Raw genomic sequence first — 18,300 nt, 5'->3', positions numbered from 1 at the left:
ACGCATTGGAGTTGTATATACGAGGAACAGCCCAATAACGTTGTATTTATCCTTCTAAAATGTTAAATTGTATTGACACTGAATAAAATAAATCAATGTCCTTACTCGGAAAATGGATCCAGACGCCAGTTGTCCTCCAACAAGACCAACACCTGACCACATGCACACACAAGAGCCTGCAAAACGTCAGAGGCCACCCGCAGTTTCATTTGGCTGTGTTGTCACATCCACGGCACAGCCAAGATCTGGCCAGCTCTTTCCGTTTGAGCTTTTCGGCCCTCTGAATGATGGCCTACCTGGGCCACATTTTGAACACGTCGCTCTGTTCACGATTGATGACCCTATTCTAAAATAATGATGTGAAACAAATGTGCGATGACTCTTTTTTGGAAGGGTCCTGTTTTCGAAGTAGGGAGTGAGTGTTGTTATGTGTAAGCTCAACTGAGTAATTTGCAGGTACATTTTCAGCATTGGGATATTTTGCCAATACCAGGTGCAATGTGTGTATTATTTTAACTGTGGAAGGAAACCAGAAAATACACAAAACCCACCTCATTGCACACACAAAGCAGTAAAATGTCTAGAATTCTTTATTTTATTTTCATTCATATTCAAACATTTGTAGAGTAAATTCCAAGTCTTTAAAAATATCACGAAAGTCTCACGTTACAGCAAATACATAGCAATGTTTACATACAAGTCAGGTGCGATCAAGGTAGTGCTGAGATTAATACCATCACTGGAGTCTGTAATGAGTAGACAGCTAAGCACCGAGTATCGATAGAGGTCTGTGAAATTGTCACTGCAACAAAGTTCACGAACTGTAAACAGGTAAATGTCCAAAACATACAAAATATCTGTCACCTGCCATTAGTGATCTGTACAATTTCAAACAGCATTTGAAAATAACAAACCCACATTAAATTTCGATTTAAAGCTTTCGTGACTGCAGGGATTCATCTTCTTGGTTCTTTCGGTAAAGTCATGTAGAAGGGAAGTAATAAAATATTATATAATTTTATTTTATTATGTTTTATTTTTATTATTTTATTACTTCCCTTCTACGTGACTTTACCAAAAGAACCAAGAAGATGAACCCACATTACACAGCCACTCAAATTCGTGGGTTCATATCAGTTTACCTATCATGCCGACATAGTAGTTATCGTGGAATTGGTAATGTCACACACGCCACGTGACACATGAGACCGGTCTCTGTGGTGTGACTAGTGTAGTTTTGAACCTGCGTATATGATAACAGAGAACAAGTATGAATGTGATGCCTCTTTTAAATTCAACCAAGTTGAGTTTTGTTAAATTGGACACGATTAAAAATATATTATTTCAATTCGTTAAGATGTGATCATGAGGGAAATGTTATGCATTTTAGTTGGAATAAAAAAAGCGTGAAACAAGAAGAGCATTAATGCTCCAGACAGGAGTAGAGTCCAATCAGATTAAGGAATAGGATATATAGTTGACATTAGGCCTCAAGAGTTATGTCAAGGTTTTTCGGTAAACATTGGGGGTTAATATTGGTATTCTGGATTAAAAGCAAGTTTTATAATTAACAAAAGATAATTTTAAAATCCATCAAGGTTCACTTTAAAACTGATTTAGAGTGAACTATTTTCTTGTTCATGAAAGTAGAACTTCGCTTAGATGTTAAATTGTATATTTCATTCGATATATTTTGTATTTATACTTAGAAAATCAATCCCAGATAGTTATGACACCATTAGCTTCAAAAGTATCCACGTGTACAGTATCAACAGTTAGTTAGTTAGTACGTTAGTGTGATGTTATTTATTTCTAAACAATAACTTCATAAGAAAATGACGATGGTTAGATACAGGAGACCCGTACTTGATTGGCAAAGGGAAGCATCATAAACCCTCTACTAATGTCAAAGGCAACTCTGTTCAAGTACACAATCAGACCAGGAAAACAGACACTTAACATCCTTCTTATCACTGCAGTACAACATGCCTTACATTCACCACCCCTAATAACTCAAAGGGGCCACAAGTCGCCTTCAAGAGCACACGCAGTCATTCCCTATTCTGAATAAAGGGCACTTTCAGCTAATTCTAAGAACCCACGTGGAACAAGTGCGGTGCTGCCACCTTTGGCTCAGTAGATGACCTTCCAGCGCGTGGGCTGCTCGCAGTTGTCCTCTGCGTCCCCGCAGAAGCGATTGTACGTGCTGCGGGGGTCGAATCCGAGGATCTCCCTCTCTTCGTGAATCCGGAATGAAAACGTCGACACCGATGTCCCAATAAAGTACCTGGAATGAGAAGCAATGACGGAGCGTTGTGCGTTCTAGTGGTAAGGGACACTGGTTGACCTCGCTAATTGTCGATTGGTAAAACAGCTCAACACTGAAATGGCTTACAGAAACCATGTCTAAAGTTTACTAACCTGACAATGTTAGTAAAAACTTACTAAAAAAAGCAAGAAAATGAGAGGTGCACATCTTTGTTGGTGGCCCCGAGCGAGTGGAGCAAACTCCACATTCACATGGCGTGGACTCGTCTCTCTGGTAAATTATCTTTGTTAACTTTACAGGATATTTACCATTTAAATTGCTCCACACATCTCACTTCATGCATCCACGACCTCTCACTCTGTAAATCTAGCATCTTACTCTACGTATCGCCCATCTTTCACCCCACAACATCTCCCAATCTCACTCTGCACATCTCCCATATTTCACTCCATTAATCTCCCGCTTCTCCCCCCAAATATCTCCCTCCTTTCAATCTATAAACGTCCCGCTTCTCATGCTACGCATCCCTTCCTCTGCCTGCACACATCCCACTCCATGTGACTCGACGCTCATTAATGATGTGTGCTTTGACGCACGAGCATAATAGAACCAGAACCATCCAGAGCACTCATCATTACTGAGCATTCGTCCACATGGACGGAAGCAGAGCTGATGCAGTATGAGGGACTTGGGATACATGAGCGGATGGAGATGCTTGGAGTGGGAAGTGGACACACTCCACAAATATTTGGAGTGAGAGTAGCGCACAGCACATGAGAAGTATGGCATCGGAGAAGCGGACAGAGGAGGTATGGAGTGATCGCGAAGCTATGGAGAGATATGCAGGGGATGAGAGAAATAGTGACAGTGAGAAAGAGAATTAGAGAATAATGTTTTCATGACAAGAAATAGCATTCCCTAATTCACAGTTTTGCCAGATATAATGTTCAATGTTCTTAGTTCGCAAAAGAACACCGAATCAAGGGTTTATTGTGCCTGGTGCTGCGTGTTACGTTCATCACTCTGACCAAACAAGGTACAACTTGTGCCCACACAGTCGAAGAGTAAATGGGACTGGTTGTTTGTTTTTTATGTAAACATACAAACGACATATTGAATATGCTGTATATACCTTTTAAAATAAAAATTTCCTCGAGTAAAAAAATTACCGGTGCTTACTGAAAACGTATGCCAGTCTTTGACTTGGGTAAACAATAAAGAACTCCACGTTCAATGCTGACACTGAAATGACCCATTCGTGGACGCTCTATGCAACGATGTCTTTTGGTTATTTAGGCAGCTTACGTTAGTAATCACTCTGCCCGTGCATGAGGCGCACACAATCGAATTCGCTTCGTTTGTGAACTTTAGTGGCACTATAAATGTGCGCACGTGGGAAATGAGCCCTGCGTTTACGCTCAGGTGGACTGTCTGAAATGTCACGATTTTCAGTTTTATGACGAAGGCAAAAAATACATACACGGCAAAGAGATTTGTTCAATATTAAATATTAAAATATATTTTCAGTTAAATATTAGAATCAGTACTTTTCAAACTTAAATATAAACTACCTTGCTACACATAAAAAGGGGTTACATGATAATATCAACAGTGGTGTTTAAATTTATATTTGGACGGTGAATTTTCGATTCGCTTAAAAGGTTTGGTTTTTAACATGTTAATGTTTTGGCTAATTATGCAGATTCTGCAGGTATTCTACTGTGAACCTTTGTCCCACTGGTATCACTGGAGACAGCAAAGGTGGAAAAATAAAACAGTCGTTGCAGGATTCAAGATCAACAATCTTTATCAATGGATGAATTTTTTTTTATCATAGATACCATACACATTGAAATTGTAACATTACATCCTTTTGGATTGACTATAATGCAACTCTAAGGCGCCAGACCTTAAATATGCATTGACCGTCAGGGAGCGTACAGAGCACAAACTGAAGTGCATATAATGACTGAAGCACGGCAAGTGACTCACATTTTACACCCCAGTTGTCAGAACACTGACATTTCAAAATACTGAAATACAAACGTGTGTATACAAGGTAGTGCCTCTGGGTGTACGAGTCCTTTATCCAATAACGCTATCTAAAAGGCACTCTGCTGAATCTGCACCTTAAGCCAATCACGACTAATTAGGGCCAGAGAATAACGAAAAAATGGCAGTGGGCTACAGGATGTGAGCCCCACATTCGGCTGTAACGCAGCCACAAATACACGATAAAGCCTGGCCGGCGAATCAAAGCTACAGCGGACACACGCACCTAAGTCGGTGAAATACTGTGGAAAGGCGATGGGTGAGAGCTGTACAACCAAGCCACTCGCACCCAACTATCAAAGCAGCGTTGTCAGTGCACAGCCACAAATTGAATGTCATCTCCTTCCATTCATAATATAGGTTTTTGGGTCAGATCGCGTTATTTATAAATGTGTCGTAACCCTCCACCACCCGACACGGCCAAACAGTCAAAAATCTGTCACGTTTTTCAAAGGACAAAATAATTCACTTACGACACATTTATAAATAACGCGATCTGACACAAAAACCTATATTATGAATAATAATGGTCGCGAAAGCCTACGTGTTAAACTGACTAACCCCCTTCCATTGTAAAATAGTTTCAGTCTTTACATCAAATGAAAGCCAATGCCCAGCATTGCAAGTGTGCGCAGCTGTACACAGGCACACGTCAGTTTAAAAAAGTGTTACAGAAATGACACCTATTTTAACGGTTCACCTATTTAATTTTCACCACAGAACACTTCCAATTATTAGAAAGGGTAAGTGGAATTTATAAAATAAGATAACGTATACATGACCAGATAATACATACGAATAAATACAATAGGTTAAAACGTAGTCATCTATGTAACACTATTTTCGAAAAATCTCGGCAAATACATTAAGGTAGAGTCTATGCTTCGTGATAAGATATACCCTACAATCTGTAATTACAATTTCGACCAAGGCCATTTTTCTGGTCGCCTTGACCATAATTATCAGTCAGATTGTATTGCACCTTCAACATTATCTGCCTCAAGCCACACATTCTCTCTCCAGACAAGAACATCTCTCATCTTCAACCAATGCACTTAAACATTTCACGACATTTTCCCGAAATCTCCCAAGGTCTCGCTCCTGAGAGAGACGCTAATGAACCTCAAACAGCCTCTCCTCCGGCCAAATAAATCAAATGGCAACGCACCTGGCATGAGCACAGATCCACTGATCAATGATGGCGATGCCCCCGTCCAGGAACCTGTGCAGTTCCGCCTGAGTCGGTTCCAAGTGAACCATCTGTGGAAGCAGCGTCCGGAGCTCGCGTACCTCTGCACCAAACAACCACACACAGTTGCACCGTCTCACCCAAAAATGCGTTCAAGTTCAAGTTCATTTGTTAGGTATATCCCTGTGAGCCATTCGGCTCTTGAATCGGGTGCAACCGCAACAAACAAAAAACATGAACAAAAAAACATCTTAAAGTGAATATGTGACTGAGTGCAAACAGAAAATACAAGAAAAGACAGCAAAATATTGCAGAAAAAACACCGTACACCAACACTGTGTGCAAAAATCCCAGTGGGATGCAAGTCAAACAACCAACAACAACCACAAGACAACTTAGATTAAGGCCATCAGTCTAACTATGTACTACAACAAACAAACATGGCTAAACCAATACACTTTTCGAAATCACCAAAATAAAGCCATGAAAGCAATGAAACAGTGATCATAGGAACTGTGACGGAATTTTCACAACAAATGGCATAAACAACATGTACTACCAAAACCCTGCAGCCATAGCCGGCTGCATGAGTCACTCCACAACAGCAGGAGCATCAATCGGAGTAATATAATTTCTCCGGTATACATTGCATGTTATTATTTTCATGGTGAGGCTTGTTTAGCCAGGAAAGTCTCACTGAGTGAGTCTCAACTATTTTTCAGAAGGGTCCTGCCAAGTTTTTTGCATTATGGGGCAATGTTGCTATGTGTAATATTGAAAACAAATTTCCTTAGTTTAGTTTGTTGTACGGTGCAAAATAAGTGCAATGTACATACAATTCCAATTTAGTAATGTGGGTAATTTCCATATTTGGGATGGAAATTTAAACTAAGTTCTTCTTGCTGTGAAGTGCAAGTGTTAACACTGCACCACCCTGCCGCTCAAAATAGATGGGTAGTACAGCAGGCAGTTAACTTGCTTCCCAGTTCTGGGTTCGTTATTTACAATAAAGCCTCTGCTCTAAATCATTCTAAGAGCGCTGTTATGTCAACAGTAGTGTAAGTGGCAGAGTTTGTGTATCAGACTATAGCTAAATCGAATATTATTGCCAGATATCACCTTCCAGCTGATGAATTGATGAATGAGACCACATGTATGTACACAAACTCAGTTTAAGGCCTTCAGCCATTGGTGTAAATTAAGCATTTTTGACAGTGGGCAGCTGCCACATCAGATAACAACTTTGGACCTTTCAAACTAAGAACACTTTTCATCTCCTACAGATTGATGAAGATTCCAATTCACACGTGACTGGGATTTTAACTGACTACAAGCCACATACCCTAACCAAGAGTGTCACCGTGCCCATTATGAGTGAATAACATAGACAAATCACCAGGACCAAATCGCCAGGAATATGCCCGATCCCATCAGACCTTGGAAGCCAAGGGTTCAGTCTGGTTAGTGCTTGGATGGGTGACCACCAGGTGTTGTGGGCGGTAGAGGGCAGTGCAGTGGAATCTATTGTCCTTCACCAACCCGCACAGCCGAAGGTGGTGATGTATGGTGAAATAAGTGTCACAGCCCGCATGGCGGATGGGCATGCTCTCTTTCAACAGATTGATCATTACCATGCAATCAGCATTTCAAAGCTTTCACATCCATCCAAAGCTCTCAACTGCTTTAGCAATCACCCTCGCCTGCTGTATCGTAGGTTCCCATCTCAGTTACTCCAATTTCCTACTCACTAGGCCATCAGCCAACGGCATCAGCAAATGATAAAGACTACACAACAACCGGGCAGACATACAGGTTCTTCTGCGGTGCTGATATTATTTCACAGTCCCATATCACCGTGCTCTTTGCATTGGCCTCCCACCATACTGAGCATTACTACTCACACCACCCGATGAAAATCGTCACATTCTGTGGTGCAGCTTGTCCCTCAACCTGTTAGTAGTCCACAAATCAACGACTGTTATAGCCGGTCATTGACGACTCTCTGCAGCAGCTCCCGCAATCTGGAACGCTCCCCTTCCCTTGACAAATGCAGCAGACACCAGTCCTCCCTTCCAGCTTCAGGAAGCAAACGAAGAGAGAGGTGCATTAATTCTAGATTTGAAGCTTTCGTGACTGCAAGGATTCATATTCTTAGGTTTTTTCGGTAAAGTCACGTAGGTAAAAAATTAAAATGAATAAAAGTAAAATTAAAATAAAATAAAAATCACGACGTTTCGGAGGCAACACAGCTATCGTGCTGTGACTGTTCCACCTGAAGACGGCTATCGTGCTGTGACTGTTCCACCTGAAGACGGAAGCTTGTGTTGCTTCCGAAACGTCGTGATTTTTATTTTAATTTTACTTTTATTAATTTTAATTTTTTACCTACGTGACTTTACCGAAAAAACCTAAGAAAAATGAGAGAGGTGCACTTGACGAGCATCTTGAGCTTTCCCAAGAGCTCCAGAGTCAGGCTCCGGGCCTCCCGAGTCGCGTTGGAACGTTCGCAATGTCTGTTAACGAGACCTGCGCACACACGTAAACACACAACGCGTGCGTACAGCTCGCCCTTCTCACCGTCTTGGTCAGCATCGGTTGCGATGAACACGTGGGGAAGCTTCAGCTGTTTCATGAGGCGGTGGAGGGTGTTAGCCGCTGCCTCCAGGCTGGGCACGTCCCCCGAGTGACCATACAGGAAGTCCTTCCGCCGCAAATGAGCAGCGAGGTATGGTCCACCTGTAGCCGTTCCCACCTTAACCTGTACCCAGGAAAAAAGAAATACATCTTATCGCATGGTAAACACATTTCAATGTACTCCACAGTACAAAAAAATGTCTTATCTTTTGTTCAGATATATGTCTTACATTTTACGAATGTTGTCATCTCTGTTGCTTATACTGACGAGCTGAATTATATTCAATGAATCACTACTAAAATGGGAAATACCATAGCTCAAGAGACAGAAGGCCTTATCCCAGTGTATCAATCAATATATATCTAACCCACGCTCTATAGGGTATGGTATTTAGGTATGTGAATATTAAGCTACACAACTTAGTGCTGTATGATGATGGCTGATGGACAAGACTTGAAATGTAAAGGCACCTAAACTAGAAAATTTACCCACAGATGTAGCAACGAGATTGGTTCATTCACAGGGGTGAGATGGATTGCAGAATCACATGATTATACTGGGAGGTGGTAGCATGGATAGACAAACGGCTGATTTTGGTTTATAATGAATGTTTTACCGACACTGCCCTGTAGTATTTCCAAAGGTAGCATTCTACCATTGGTATAACATAGCTTGGCTGATGTATCTTGACAATGATAAGCATTCCAGGAGGGACAATTTCCTAATTGTGGGTCACAATGCTGACAAACAGTGACCTACGGATATAGGTCCTGCTGAGTGCGCACAAATTAGCCCATTGCTTGTCACGGGTCCAAGAGTGATTACAGGCAAAGCCTCGAGCAACTTGGCCAGCCAGCATCCCTTGCAATGCATTAAAAAAATGGTAGAATATCACTTTTACCTTTCTTTCACAATTACACATGCGGATATGATAACTCTGGCAATTAATGGTACACTCTGCAATGCTGCAGAGCTCTATCGAGGCTAATAGTGTATGTTGAACTTTTTTAACACCGTACGTAGCCAACCCTGCTAATTGGAGGTGCAGGGAAGGACAACAAACTAAACACAAAGAGCAGTTCTAAAGAAATTCGTTTTCAATCTAGATTTAAAAGTGCATAGCTCCAATGGCTTCCTAATATCGAAAGAGCGTTCCAGACGGCCGCAGAAGCGCATCTGAAAGCGCGGGATGCAGTGACCGTCTTTGTTCGATGGCCAGCCAAAAGCCGCTGCGAGGATGACCGGAGTTTTCATGATGGTTTATGCTCCTTGACGAGATCAGCAAGATAATGTGGTTCATTTGTGGCAAGCACTTCACGTGTAATTAGTGCGACCTTATGTTGGATTTTGCAGTACCCTTCACAACACGTTCCAAATCATTTTGTACACACGCTGCAGCTTGGTGATGTTTTTGCCAGATGTCCCGTAGAGCAGCGAGTTGCAATAATCGAGCCTAGTTGAAACTATGCTACACAGCGTGTTGACTATACCACAACTCAATAGTCGAACGTCTCGTAGAAGCGTGTACCTCTTCCTGGAAGGGATACTCACTGCCACCGTTGTCTGAATCTAGAAAAGGCACTCGCTAATGACGGCTTAACGAAGCGTTTTCTTACACACCCTCATTTTTCTCCAGTCCTCCTGGAAGAAGGTATTGTCAGTGGCGTCTGTGGAGTTGAGGTGCTCCGCCCGGAATTCATCAGCCCAGGCTCGGAGAGGCCGTGCAAACACCATGCTTCGCCTAGCCTGGCCAACAATTGCAAATATTGAATACATTCCTTCAGTTAGAACTGCCGGATGGACAGAGGCAGTGGATTAAATACATATGTCCGTTGTTTCAACTTCCGGACCGGGAAATCAAAAAGGCAACCTCTGAATTGCAAGTCCAGTGTGCCAACTGTTATACCACCACAGGCTCATACTCAGTATACTTGTATTTTATGATGAATAAAACCTTGAAGTAAAAAAAACTCATAACAAGCAGCCATCAAAAATAATACAAAGTGTAAAATTACACAAAGTTTCAAGGAATATAGTTTTGATGATGAATACATTTTGATGCTAAGCTGAAAAAGGCACAGTTTTTTGGCTTTTTACTTTACAATGGTGGTAATATTGTCCTACCTTATTTTATGTCATTAGCACAGTCTTAGAAGCATAAACCTTAGTCAAACACGGCCATCGGTCATGATTGCTTTAGTAGACATTTAATAGCTACGCTATTATAATACAAGTAATGTCCATGTTCATTCATTATTGATAAACAAACAAGAAGATGCTATGTGGCATTATTTTATTTAAAAGATAAATCATCGCAGCACATGTTTGTACAAGGCAGATCCAATTGGTGCCTGTATCTGCTTTCCAAAGGTTGCGCGTAAATTAAAATTGAATCATTAGAGAGAAAACATTTCTTGATTGGCAGACATAAGGTTAAATTGGTAAAGGATAAAAGTGCAGGGACAGGATGTGCACTGTATTGAAGTGTCCTTCTTGGCCTGCCACAATCCTGTGCACACAACACACTCACTTTTTAATTAAATACCGCTAGAACGAGCAGGTGGGTGTCATGGACGTGACTTTGACTTTAGATTCCATCTATTACTTTATTATTGAATCTCATGACAGTCTGGTGGAAGGGTGAAAAATCGTTCTTCAATGTTTCTCTCTGGCCATTTCACAAATGTCAACTTATTGTTACGTCGAAAAATAAAAAATAACATTTTCACTGTTCAAATGTAGAAGAGGGGTTGATGGAAGAATGGTGATGGCAAAGAATGCAATGCTTCGTGGCCTGATCCAACGTTCAGTAAATTAATTGAAAGTTTGTGATTCTTAGGTCTGTCCCACAGAGGAACATTGCATGTGGTGTTGGAAATGGGTGTCTTACATCCCAGTAGGTTTTCTGTCCATACTCATCATGCAGAAGGTTTTCAGCTCTATCCAACATCACAGACCTGCAGTTAATACAAAACCACACCGAGCACAAAGAGTGATAGGGCTTACATTTCATAAGTTAGTCGATAGGTTTATTTGAACCTATCTATGTGACTTTACCGAAAGACCAAAAGAATATGAATTCCTGCAGTCACGTAAGCTTTAAGTCAAGACTTCATAAGTTGTAGAGAACCACCATAGTAATCCATATCTTTGTATAGGAATGCATATTTCAGACTATTTTCCATCTGAATGTCTAGCCAAGTGAAAAATCATCCTGGCAATTTAATTTTACCATTTATTTTAACACAGCAGAAGCCTGATTAACTATGTATGACCACTGTTAATGTCCCTCTAAATGGCATTTACTTTATTAACCCCAGAGATAATTAGTTCAAGTGGACTTCCTACCACAATTTTCATTTGTAACCTTCCAATTATAAGGCACATTATAACAACCAAGTAAATTAATGTCTACTTTGATGCAATAACATACATGTTGCATGTAGTATTTGCATATTCATGACAGCAAAACAAATGAACTAAAAAATATAAAAAGTACACAACTTGATGGCTTTAACACATTGGTTGTCTGCACAAATAATATTGCAGTGCTACCGAAAATGTCTTTGCCTTTTTAGAAAGCCCAAAAGAAGCGTAGCCACTGGTCCCGGGCCATGTTTATACATCTCATAGCACTCAACTAACCTGGCAGAGGTGTTTCGCAGCAACAGAGGCACCATGATGGAGGCCATGCCCTGTACAGACAAGCACGTGACATTTTTGGCTCTTGTCTCTGGATAGCCCCAGAACCAGCCTCTGTAAGTAGACAATATGTGACTGTTATCATGGGCCTATCTCTACACGAGAGCATTGTGTGCTTCTATGTGCATGTCTTCAGAAGGGAAGTTTTTTTTTTATTGGCATAATAATTAAGAAACTATATGATTAAGTATATAAGCAGTCTCCCTCAATATGAATTTCAGGGCATCAGAATCATTGTAAAAAAGGCCTATTAAAAGTATGCTGATCACACTTATTTATTTTGTAGTTTATTTTCTATATTTTGTGGTGCAATACACCTAAGACAAAATGCATTTATTTTTGTATTAGCATAACATCAAACCAATGCGATATTGTTAACGTTTTCATAATTTGTGCAACCGCCCCTGATACAGCATATGCATACGTATAGGACTGATGATGACCAAATGGCACCAAGTACTAATTTCAGCCTAAGTCAACCTAGAAGTCCAAGAGATACAGCGATTGCTACTGATGTGTACAATTTAACCAGGGTTTAACCAGGAATTTAACCGAGGTTTCCAAAACCACAGCGCAGAGCACTGCTCGCCACAGACACACACGGATACAGGGTATACACATAGGCATAGAGTGAATAATGGTGCACCCGTAAACGGGCCGGAGATGAGCCATTAGCTAGCGCTCATTATGTCTATGGCGCTGTCAATAGCTGCAGGTGTACCTGTAATAGCCGTGCTCGTCAAGACGATAGACTGGCTTCTCAACGCACGGTCGCACGTCCACTTTCTCCTCCCACTTGCCTTCCGTCCAGCCCTCCGCATAGGACTGCAGGTAGAACACCTGCTCAATGAACGGCCCTCCATTCTCTGGCGAAGACACATGATAAATCACGTTCACTTAAGAATCTATGTCACCATATGTGCTGGTGGATGGAACACAAGAACGAGCAGTTATGAAAAAAATATTCGAAAACATTTTAAGCGTATTTGTGTTTTATAGGTAGATTACTAGGTTACGATGCCATAAAAAATGGCTAATGCTCCGAATTCTACAGCAAAAAAAATATGCCTATGATCAACGCATCCTGAATTCACCCATATTTGCCATTTTTTGTAAGCGCAGCAGTTTATAGGCATGGTTAATACTTAATCTGAGAGACTGTCATGGGATTCTAAGTAATGGAGGATTAGGCTGCGAGGTGGGCCAGGGGATGGTCAGAGTACAGCAATGGATTATTGAAACAATATGTGGAACGTTTTAAAGTTGTATTACCTCTTATGCAGTGGTTTAACCCAAGCACTTTGGTTATGTCCGACATGCAAAACACTTATAAATGAAATTGGCCAAATATGAAAATGCAGAAGCGTTCTGAAAAAAAATATGTAAATGCAATGAGGCATTCCTGGGTAAAGAACTTCATTATTACATTTAATGTGTCAAAGTAAATTATGACGTTTAAGTTAGAAAATGTTTTTATTTCCAAGAACACTGTCTAAATTACGGTCTTCCTAATGTAAATGGTAGTGTAATAAATATACATTATAATAACCACATAATGCAAGTTCCAGTTTTGGTGTAAAATAATGTGTTGTACACCAACAGACTTTATCAACTGTAAACAGGAATATAAGTAAATCTGCACTAGGTTGCTTCACAATATATTTGTGTTCTCTGGATGAGTTAGGAATTTTCCAAGTAGATAATTTTCTCGAGACCTCTGAAGCACTTGACATAAATGAGGTGACAAATGTGATACACCATTAGGCATGCCCACCTGTCTTTTACAATCAGAGAAAAAGACAGAAAAAGCATGTACTGAGCTACATAAAAAATAATAGCTCGAAAATAATCAATGGTGGCATGATGCTACAGGAAAAGGAGTTCCACTGCGCCAATCAAACTCTGCTTGGATGGAACGGGTGTGTTGATACCAGGCAAGAATATATTCAAAAAACATTGATACATTTCGATGATGTAATGTATTCTTGCGTATGGCAATATGTTCAGGAGGTAAATGCCAATGCTGAAGAAATTTTGTGTAATTTTTCTATTCCTCCATTGAAGGAGAACAGATGACAGTGGTTTACTATATGCTATATAGTTTGTGTTGCATTGATAGTTGCACTGTGGCTTGTCTTTAAAATTCCATTGATAATTAAAGAAACATTAGTGGGTTTGGATACAACACATCCCTGCAAGGATTTATGGCGAACAGATGAGAATGATGAAGATGGAGTCGCCACAGGTGAGATCGAGCAAGAGGGGATGACTACCGTTGAGATGGAGTAATGACAGTAATGTGCGGTCGCGAGATGGTCTGTGGCATCGCGAGACCCGCACTGTGGAGGCGATGACAGCATGGGGAAGAAAAACAACTCTCCATACAGTAATGGATGATCATGATAATGCAGGTAAGCTATTCAAATTAACTATTACGCCAACACAAAACACCCCGTTTTAGTTATTGATGGAATTGGCTCAATTCCATCCATTTACACCGAGTAGAGATTTCAATTAATAGGCCGTGTTCTCACAGGACATTGCCAAGTGGCTGTCATTTTATTTGAAGAGGTGAGCCTCAACACGGGGAAAAAAAAGTGATAAAAGGTCAGAATCACCTAGAGATAATGACTCAGAATAACCTAGAGATAATAAATCAGGCAATGTTTAATGAGCTAAAGCTTACTGCTCAAACACCAGCAGACTGCTTGAATCCCAAGTGCCTATTCCATAATAAAACAGATTATTACACGTAACAAATTAACATCCTTGATAAAGTTTTGACTTGATAAAGTATTGACGCTATTATCCATGTATAACCAAAAATCTTTTAAAAATTGCATTGTATGCAATTCGATCATTTTGCAGTTTTTAGTCAATCACTGAGACTGTAGAATTTGATCATTTATGAATGACTGTTGTAATTTACCAGTCAGACGCTAGATTCAAGCCACACAGACTCTGTACAACCTGGAGTGGAACATCCTCCAGGCCATCCAACTGTCAAAACATATTGAGCACGTAACACAATTCAAAGTATGACGGTTACAGAAGCCTTCGGTGCTGGCGTGACCAATCGCTGACCTTTGAGGTACTCCTCGTATTCGATGACCGGTACGTAGGCGGCCAGGCTGGGCGTGTTGAAGAAGGCGGACCAGGGGATGCGCTGCTGCTGCTGCTGACTGAGCGAGCGGCTCTGCCAGTGGTACATGCGGCCCCACGGCGGCAGCACCAGAACCCACGGCTCGGCTTTACCCAGCTTTTGCAGAAGTGTCGCCACACGCATGTACACGTCCCGCCGGAGGTTGAAGCCCTCGCCAGGGTTCACGTCGTACAGAAGATACCTGCGCGTTCGGGGGACATTCGCGGCTTTAGTTTTCATGGCTGTCGAATGACTTACACGAATATTTGTGGCGCCAAGTCTAACATCAAATTGTCTTCATGCTCAAACGATGGCGTGGTGTGCATCCTCCGGTAATGGATATTTTGGTTTCCCATGGCAGAGGCCAGTCTCTCTGCAGGATCACCCTGTTGATGTGTAAACCACTGCAAACACCCATTAATGACATTATCAGGATTGTTTTTTTGGCTGCACAGCCAAGGCAAAGCTAGCACAAATGTTCTACAATATGTCCCTGCCACTGAATAATAATGCCATTACAGTACATTTAAAAATTAAAGGACAAGACATTATTTTCCTGCAACTTCGTGCAATGTGTAATCCAATTTTGTTTGTTTTATGTGTGATTGGCAACGCAGTGCGGAAGAAACTAACTATATCATATTCTGCATGCTTTTTCTCGAATGCAGGGCAGGAAATTTAATTTGGCTAATGAAGTTTCACTTTGAAATACTATAAACCATACTGCACCCTACGGTTGTGAAAGTTACCATGTACGTGAACCAATTCATCTGATAAAAGGCCTTACACCCATTTTAGTTGACAGGTTCCCAAACTACAATACTCCAGCAAACCAAGAACATGTTTGGAGTAAAAATGCATACACTTTGGGGCATATCACATCTTCACAACACCGTTAAAACGCATCATAATGGAGATATCCCAAATTGGTTCATAATGGAGACGTTTCCAGGTTTAGTGGGCTATGGTTTTGTGGGTTATGGTTAATGGGGTAACATGGTAACAAGGTAACGGGATACCAAGTAGAGGGGTGTCGACTTCACGGGGTAAGGAGGTAACGCATTAACGTCGAGACCTATGGGCCCAGAGTCAGTGAGGTGTAGGGCTCACAGGGTACAGAGATAACAAGGTAACGGAGTAACCGTTACCGTAGCTGCAGATTATCTGAGAATGCGTCAAGGCTCGTGGGGTAACGAGGGTAGCTGCAGGCGGGATGAGGACACTCACAAGTTAGTGGGGAGCGGAGTTCATAGGGTAACGCAGCAACAGGACGACGTGGTAACTTGGAGTAGACCTCTGCAGGCCTTGCGCAACTGGAGTACAGGGCCCATAGTGTACCGCAGTAACGTGGTAGGTAACGTAGTGGTAACGTGTCAGGTAACGTAGTGGTAACGTGGTGGGTAACGTGGTGGGTAACGGTGCTAGGTAACGTGGCAGGTAACTGTGATAGGTAACGTGGTAACGGTGCTAGGTAACGGTGCTAGGTAACGTGGTGGTAATGTGATAGGTAACGTGATGGTACGTGATAGATGTGGTGGTAACGGTGATAGGTAACGTGGTGGTAACGGTGATAGGTAACGTGGTGGTAACGTGATAGATGTGGTGGTAACGGTGATAGGTAACGTGGTGGTAACGTGATGGCAACGTGGTGGCAACGTGCTAGGTAAAATAGTAAGTAACGGCGCTGGGTAACGGAGTTGGGTAACGCGTTAACCTGCGAGCCCGCGCCACCGGCACGGGCTGAGCGGCGCCCCCGGCAGTGAACGCGAGCCCCGCGCCGCCCTCATCATCCTCCTCGGCCTCAGTCCCGCGCCCCGCGGCGCACGCAGCCAGCAGCCCCGCGGCCAGCAGCCAGCGCATGGCTCCTAGTAAACAACAACAGCAGCGGCAGGGGAAAGGTGTTGGCTACGTACGGCGCGAAGGAAGTTTCGACCGACCTGACAAAAACAAGAGGTCAACAACACAAACACAACGATTACCCCCCCCCCACCCCGTTGTCGCCTTTTAGCACTCGGTGGAGGCCAAGTGCTGTTGTGAGCGATCGGCAACCTAGGAAGGCCGGCACGGTACACGAGGGGGGTGGGTGGGTGGCCGGCATCACGCCCGGCCGCCTTTGTCTTCCCCAGTGGCGATGTCTTACGACGTGCCAGCGGCAAGGCACTCGCTTGAGGCCGAATCAACCGGAGGGGAAGGCCCAGATTTTCGCCCCCCCCCCGCCCGCGACTCCGACACACACATAACAGAGAAAGCCGCGCCAGTATTTAACACAACCACCGCCATTCGCCACTAAACCACGGCGCTTGTGCCAGGCTGCGTGCACGTTGAGGCCACGTGAAGAATCGATCGCCCGCTGGCGTGGGTGCACCCATGGATCGTCTGTCTGCGTTGACTGGCCGATGCACCCCCTACCGTGCCCCCCCTCACACGGACACACGCACAGAGCGAGAGGCGTCAACACGCACAGAGCACCTGGGAGCGAACCCGGTTTCAAACTTCAAAGGCCGGTCGATGACGTCATCGCGAACGATACAACGGCAGGTTTACGTCATTAAGATGTAACACACACGCCGATGACGTCATCGCGAACGATAAGACGGCAGGTTTTACGTCATTAAGATGTAAGACACACGCCGATGACGTCATCGCGAGGGTGACAGCGACACGGTAGAGAAAAAGGCGGTGACGTCATGAGTGGTGGGTGGAGGGGGATCTTACACTGGAGCCGGCTACACGCAATTGGAAACGCGGGATTTGACGTCACGTAATCTATATACGACTGGCATGACGTCACTTACTCGACTGCACGGCGATGGCAGTGGCTATCGTGCCATGACGTCATTTTACACATCTCACATTTTTAGCAATTGGGTCATTTCACTGCTGGATGAGGCCCCCCCCCACGCCGTGGGTGGGAATTTGACCAAAGCCTCATTTTATTTTGCTGCACTGCCCTCTGCTGTCCACATCGAGGCTCCGAGTCGATAACACCTGTGACGCCATGGTGGTCACCAATCACTTGTCCACGATCAACCCCTGCTGAGCTCCACACATCTTAATATATTGGTCCGCGTGATTTGATCATGGAACGAGTTTGTTTGCTTATGAATTCAATGACAACACACAAGTACAAGTAAATTGACCAGTATTTATGCAGTTCTATGTTTAATTGGATTTAATTTTTTTTAATAAACAAGTTCTATGCAAAATAAACCGAGATTTAAATCACTGATCAACGGCATCACTCTGGTCCACAATAAAGGAATGTGGAATTTCCACCTACAACTGAAGGGAGTGTGTGTACTGCCCCATCC

The 18,300-nt window shown here is 42.7% G+C and overlaps 1 protein-coding gene across 6 annotated transcripts; it reads right to left on the bottom strand.

The window, feature by feature from the left end:
* Positions 1-1,034: 1,034 nt before the first annotated feature.
* On the bottom strand, positions 1,035-17,519 carry POFUT2 (protein O-fucosyltransferase 2). Of its 6 annotated transcripts, none has more exons than XM_078860570.1 (10): positions 17,459-17,519; positions 16,704-16,854; positions 14,932-15,191; positions 12,569-12,713; positions 11,791-11,901; positions 11,036-11,102; positions 9,766-9,891; positions 8,088-8,268; positions 5,490-5,613; positions 1,035-2,287 (listed from the first exon to the last, which is right to left on the bottom strand). In XM_078860570.1, the coding sequence occupies exons 2-10, from the start codon at positions 16,847-16,849 to the stop codon at positions 2,134-2,136; spliced, it is 1,314 nt and encodes a 437-aa protein (XP_078716696.1). In that variant the 5' UTR covers positions 16,850-16,854; positions 17,459-17,519; the 3' UTR covers positions 1,035-2,133. The 6 variants fall into 6 exon arrangements, with proteins under 6 accessions (XP_078716696.1, XP_078716697.1, XP_078716693.1 ...); XM_078860571.1 differs by having other exon boundaries at positions 2,153-2,287; positions 5,490-5,581; XM_078860567.1 differs by lacking the exon at positions 1,035-2,287 and adding an exon at positions 2,294-3,097.
* Positions 17,520-18,300: the final 781 nt, after the last annotated feature.

Source organism: Lampetra fluviatilis, chromosome 10 (genome assembly GCF_964198595.1).
Source record: "Lampetra fluviatilis chromosome 10, kcLamFluv1.1, whole genome shotgun sequence".
NCBI lineage: Eukaryota > Metazoa > Chordata > Hyperoartia > Petromyzontiformes > Petromyzontidae > Lampetra > Lampetra fluviatilis.
The sequence above is the reverse complement of the archived record's forward strand: the minus strand, read 5'-3'. Positions and strand labels throughout refer to the sequence as shown.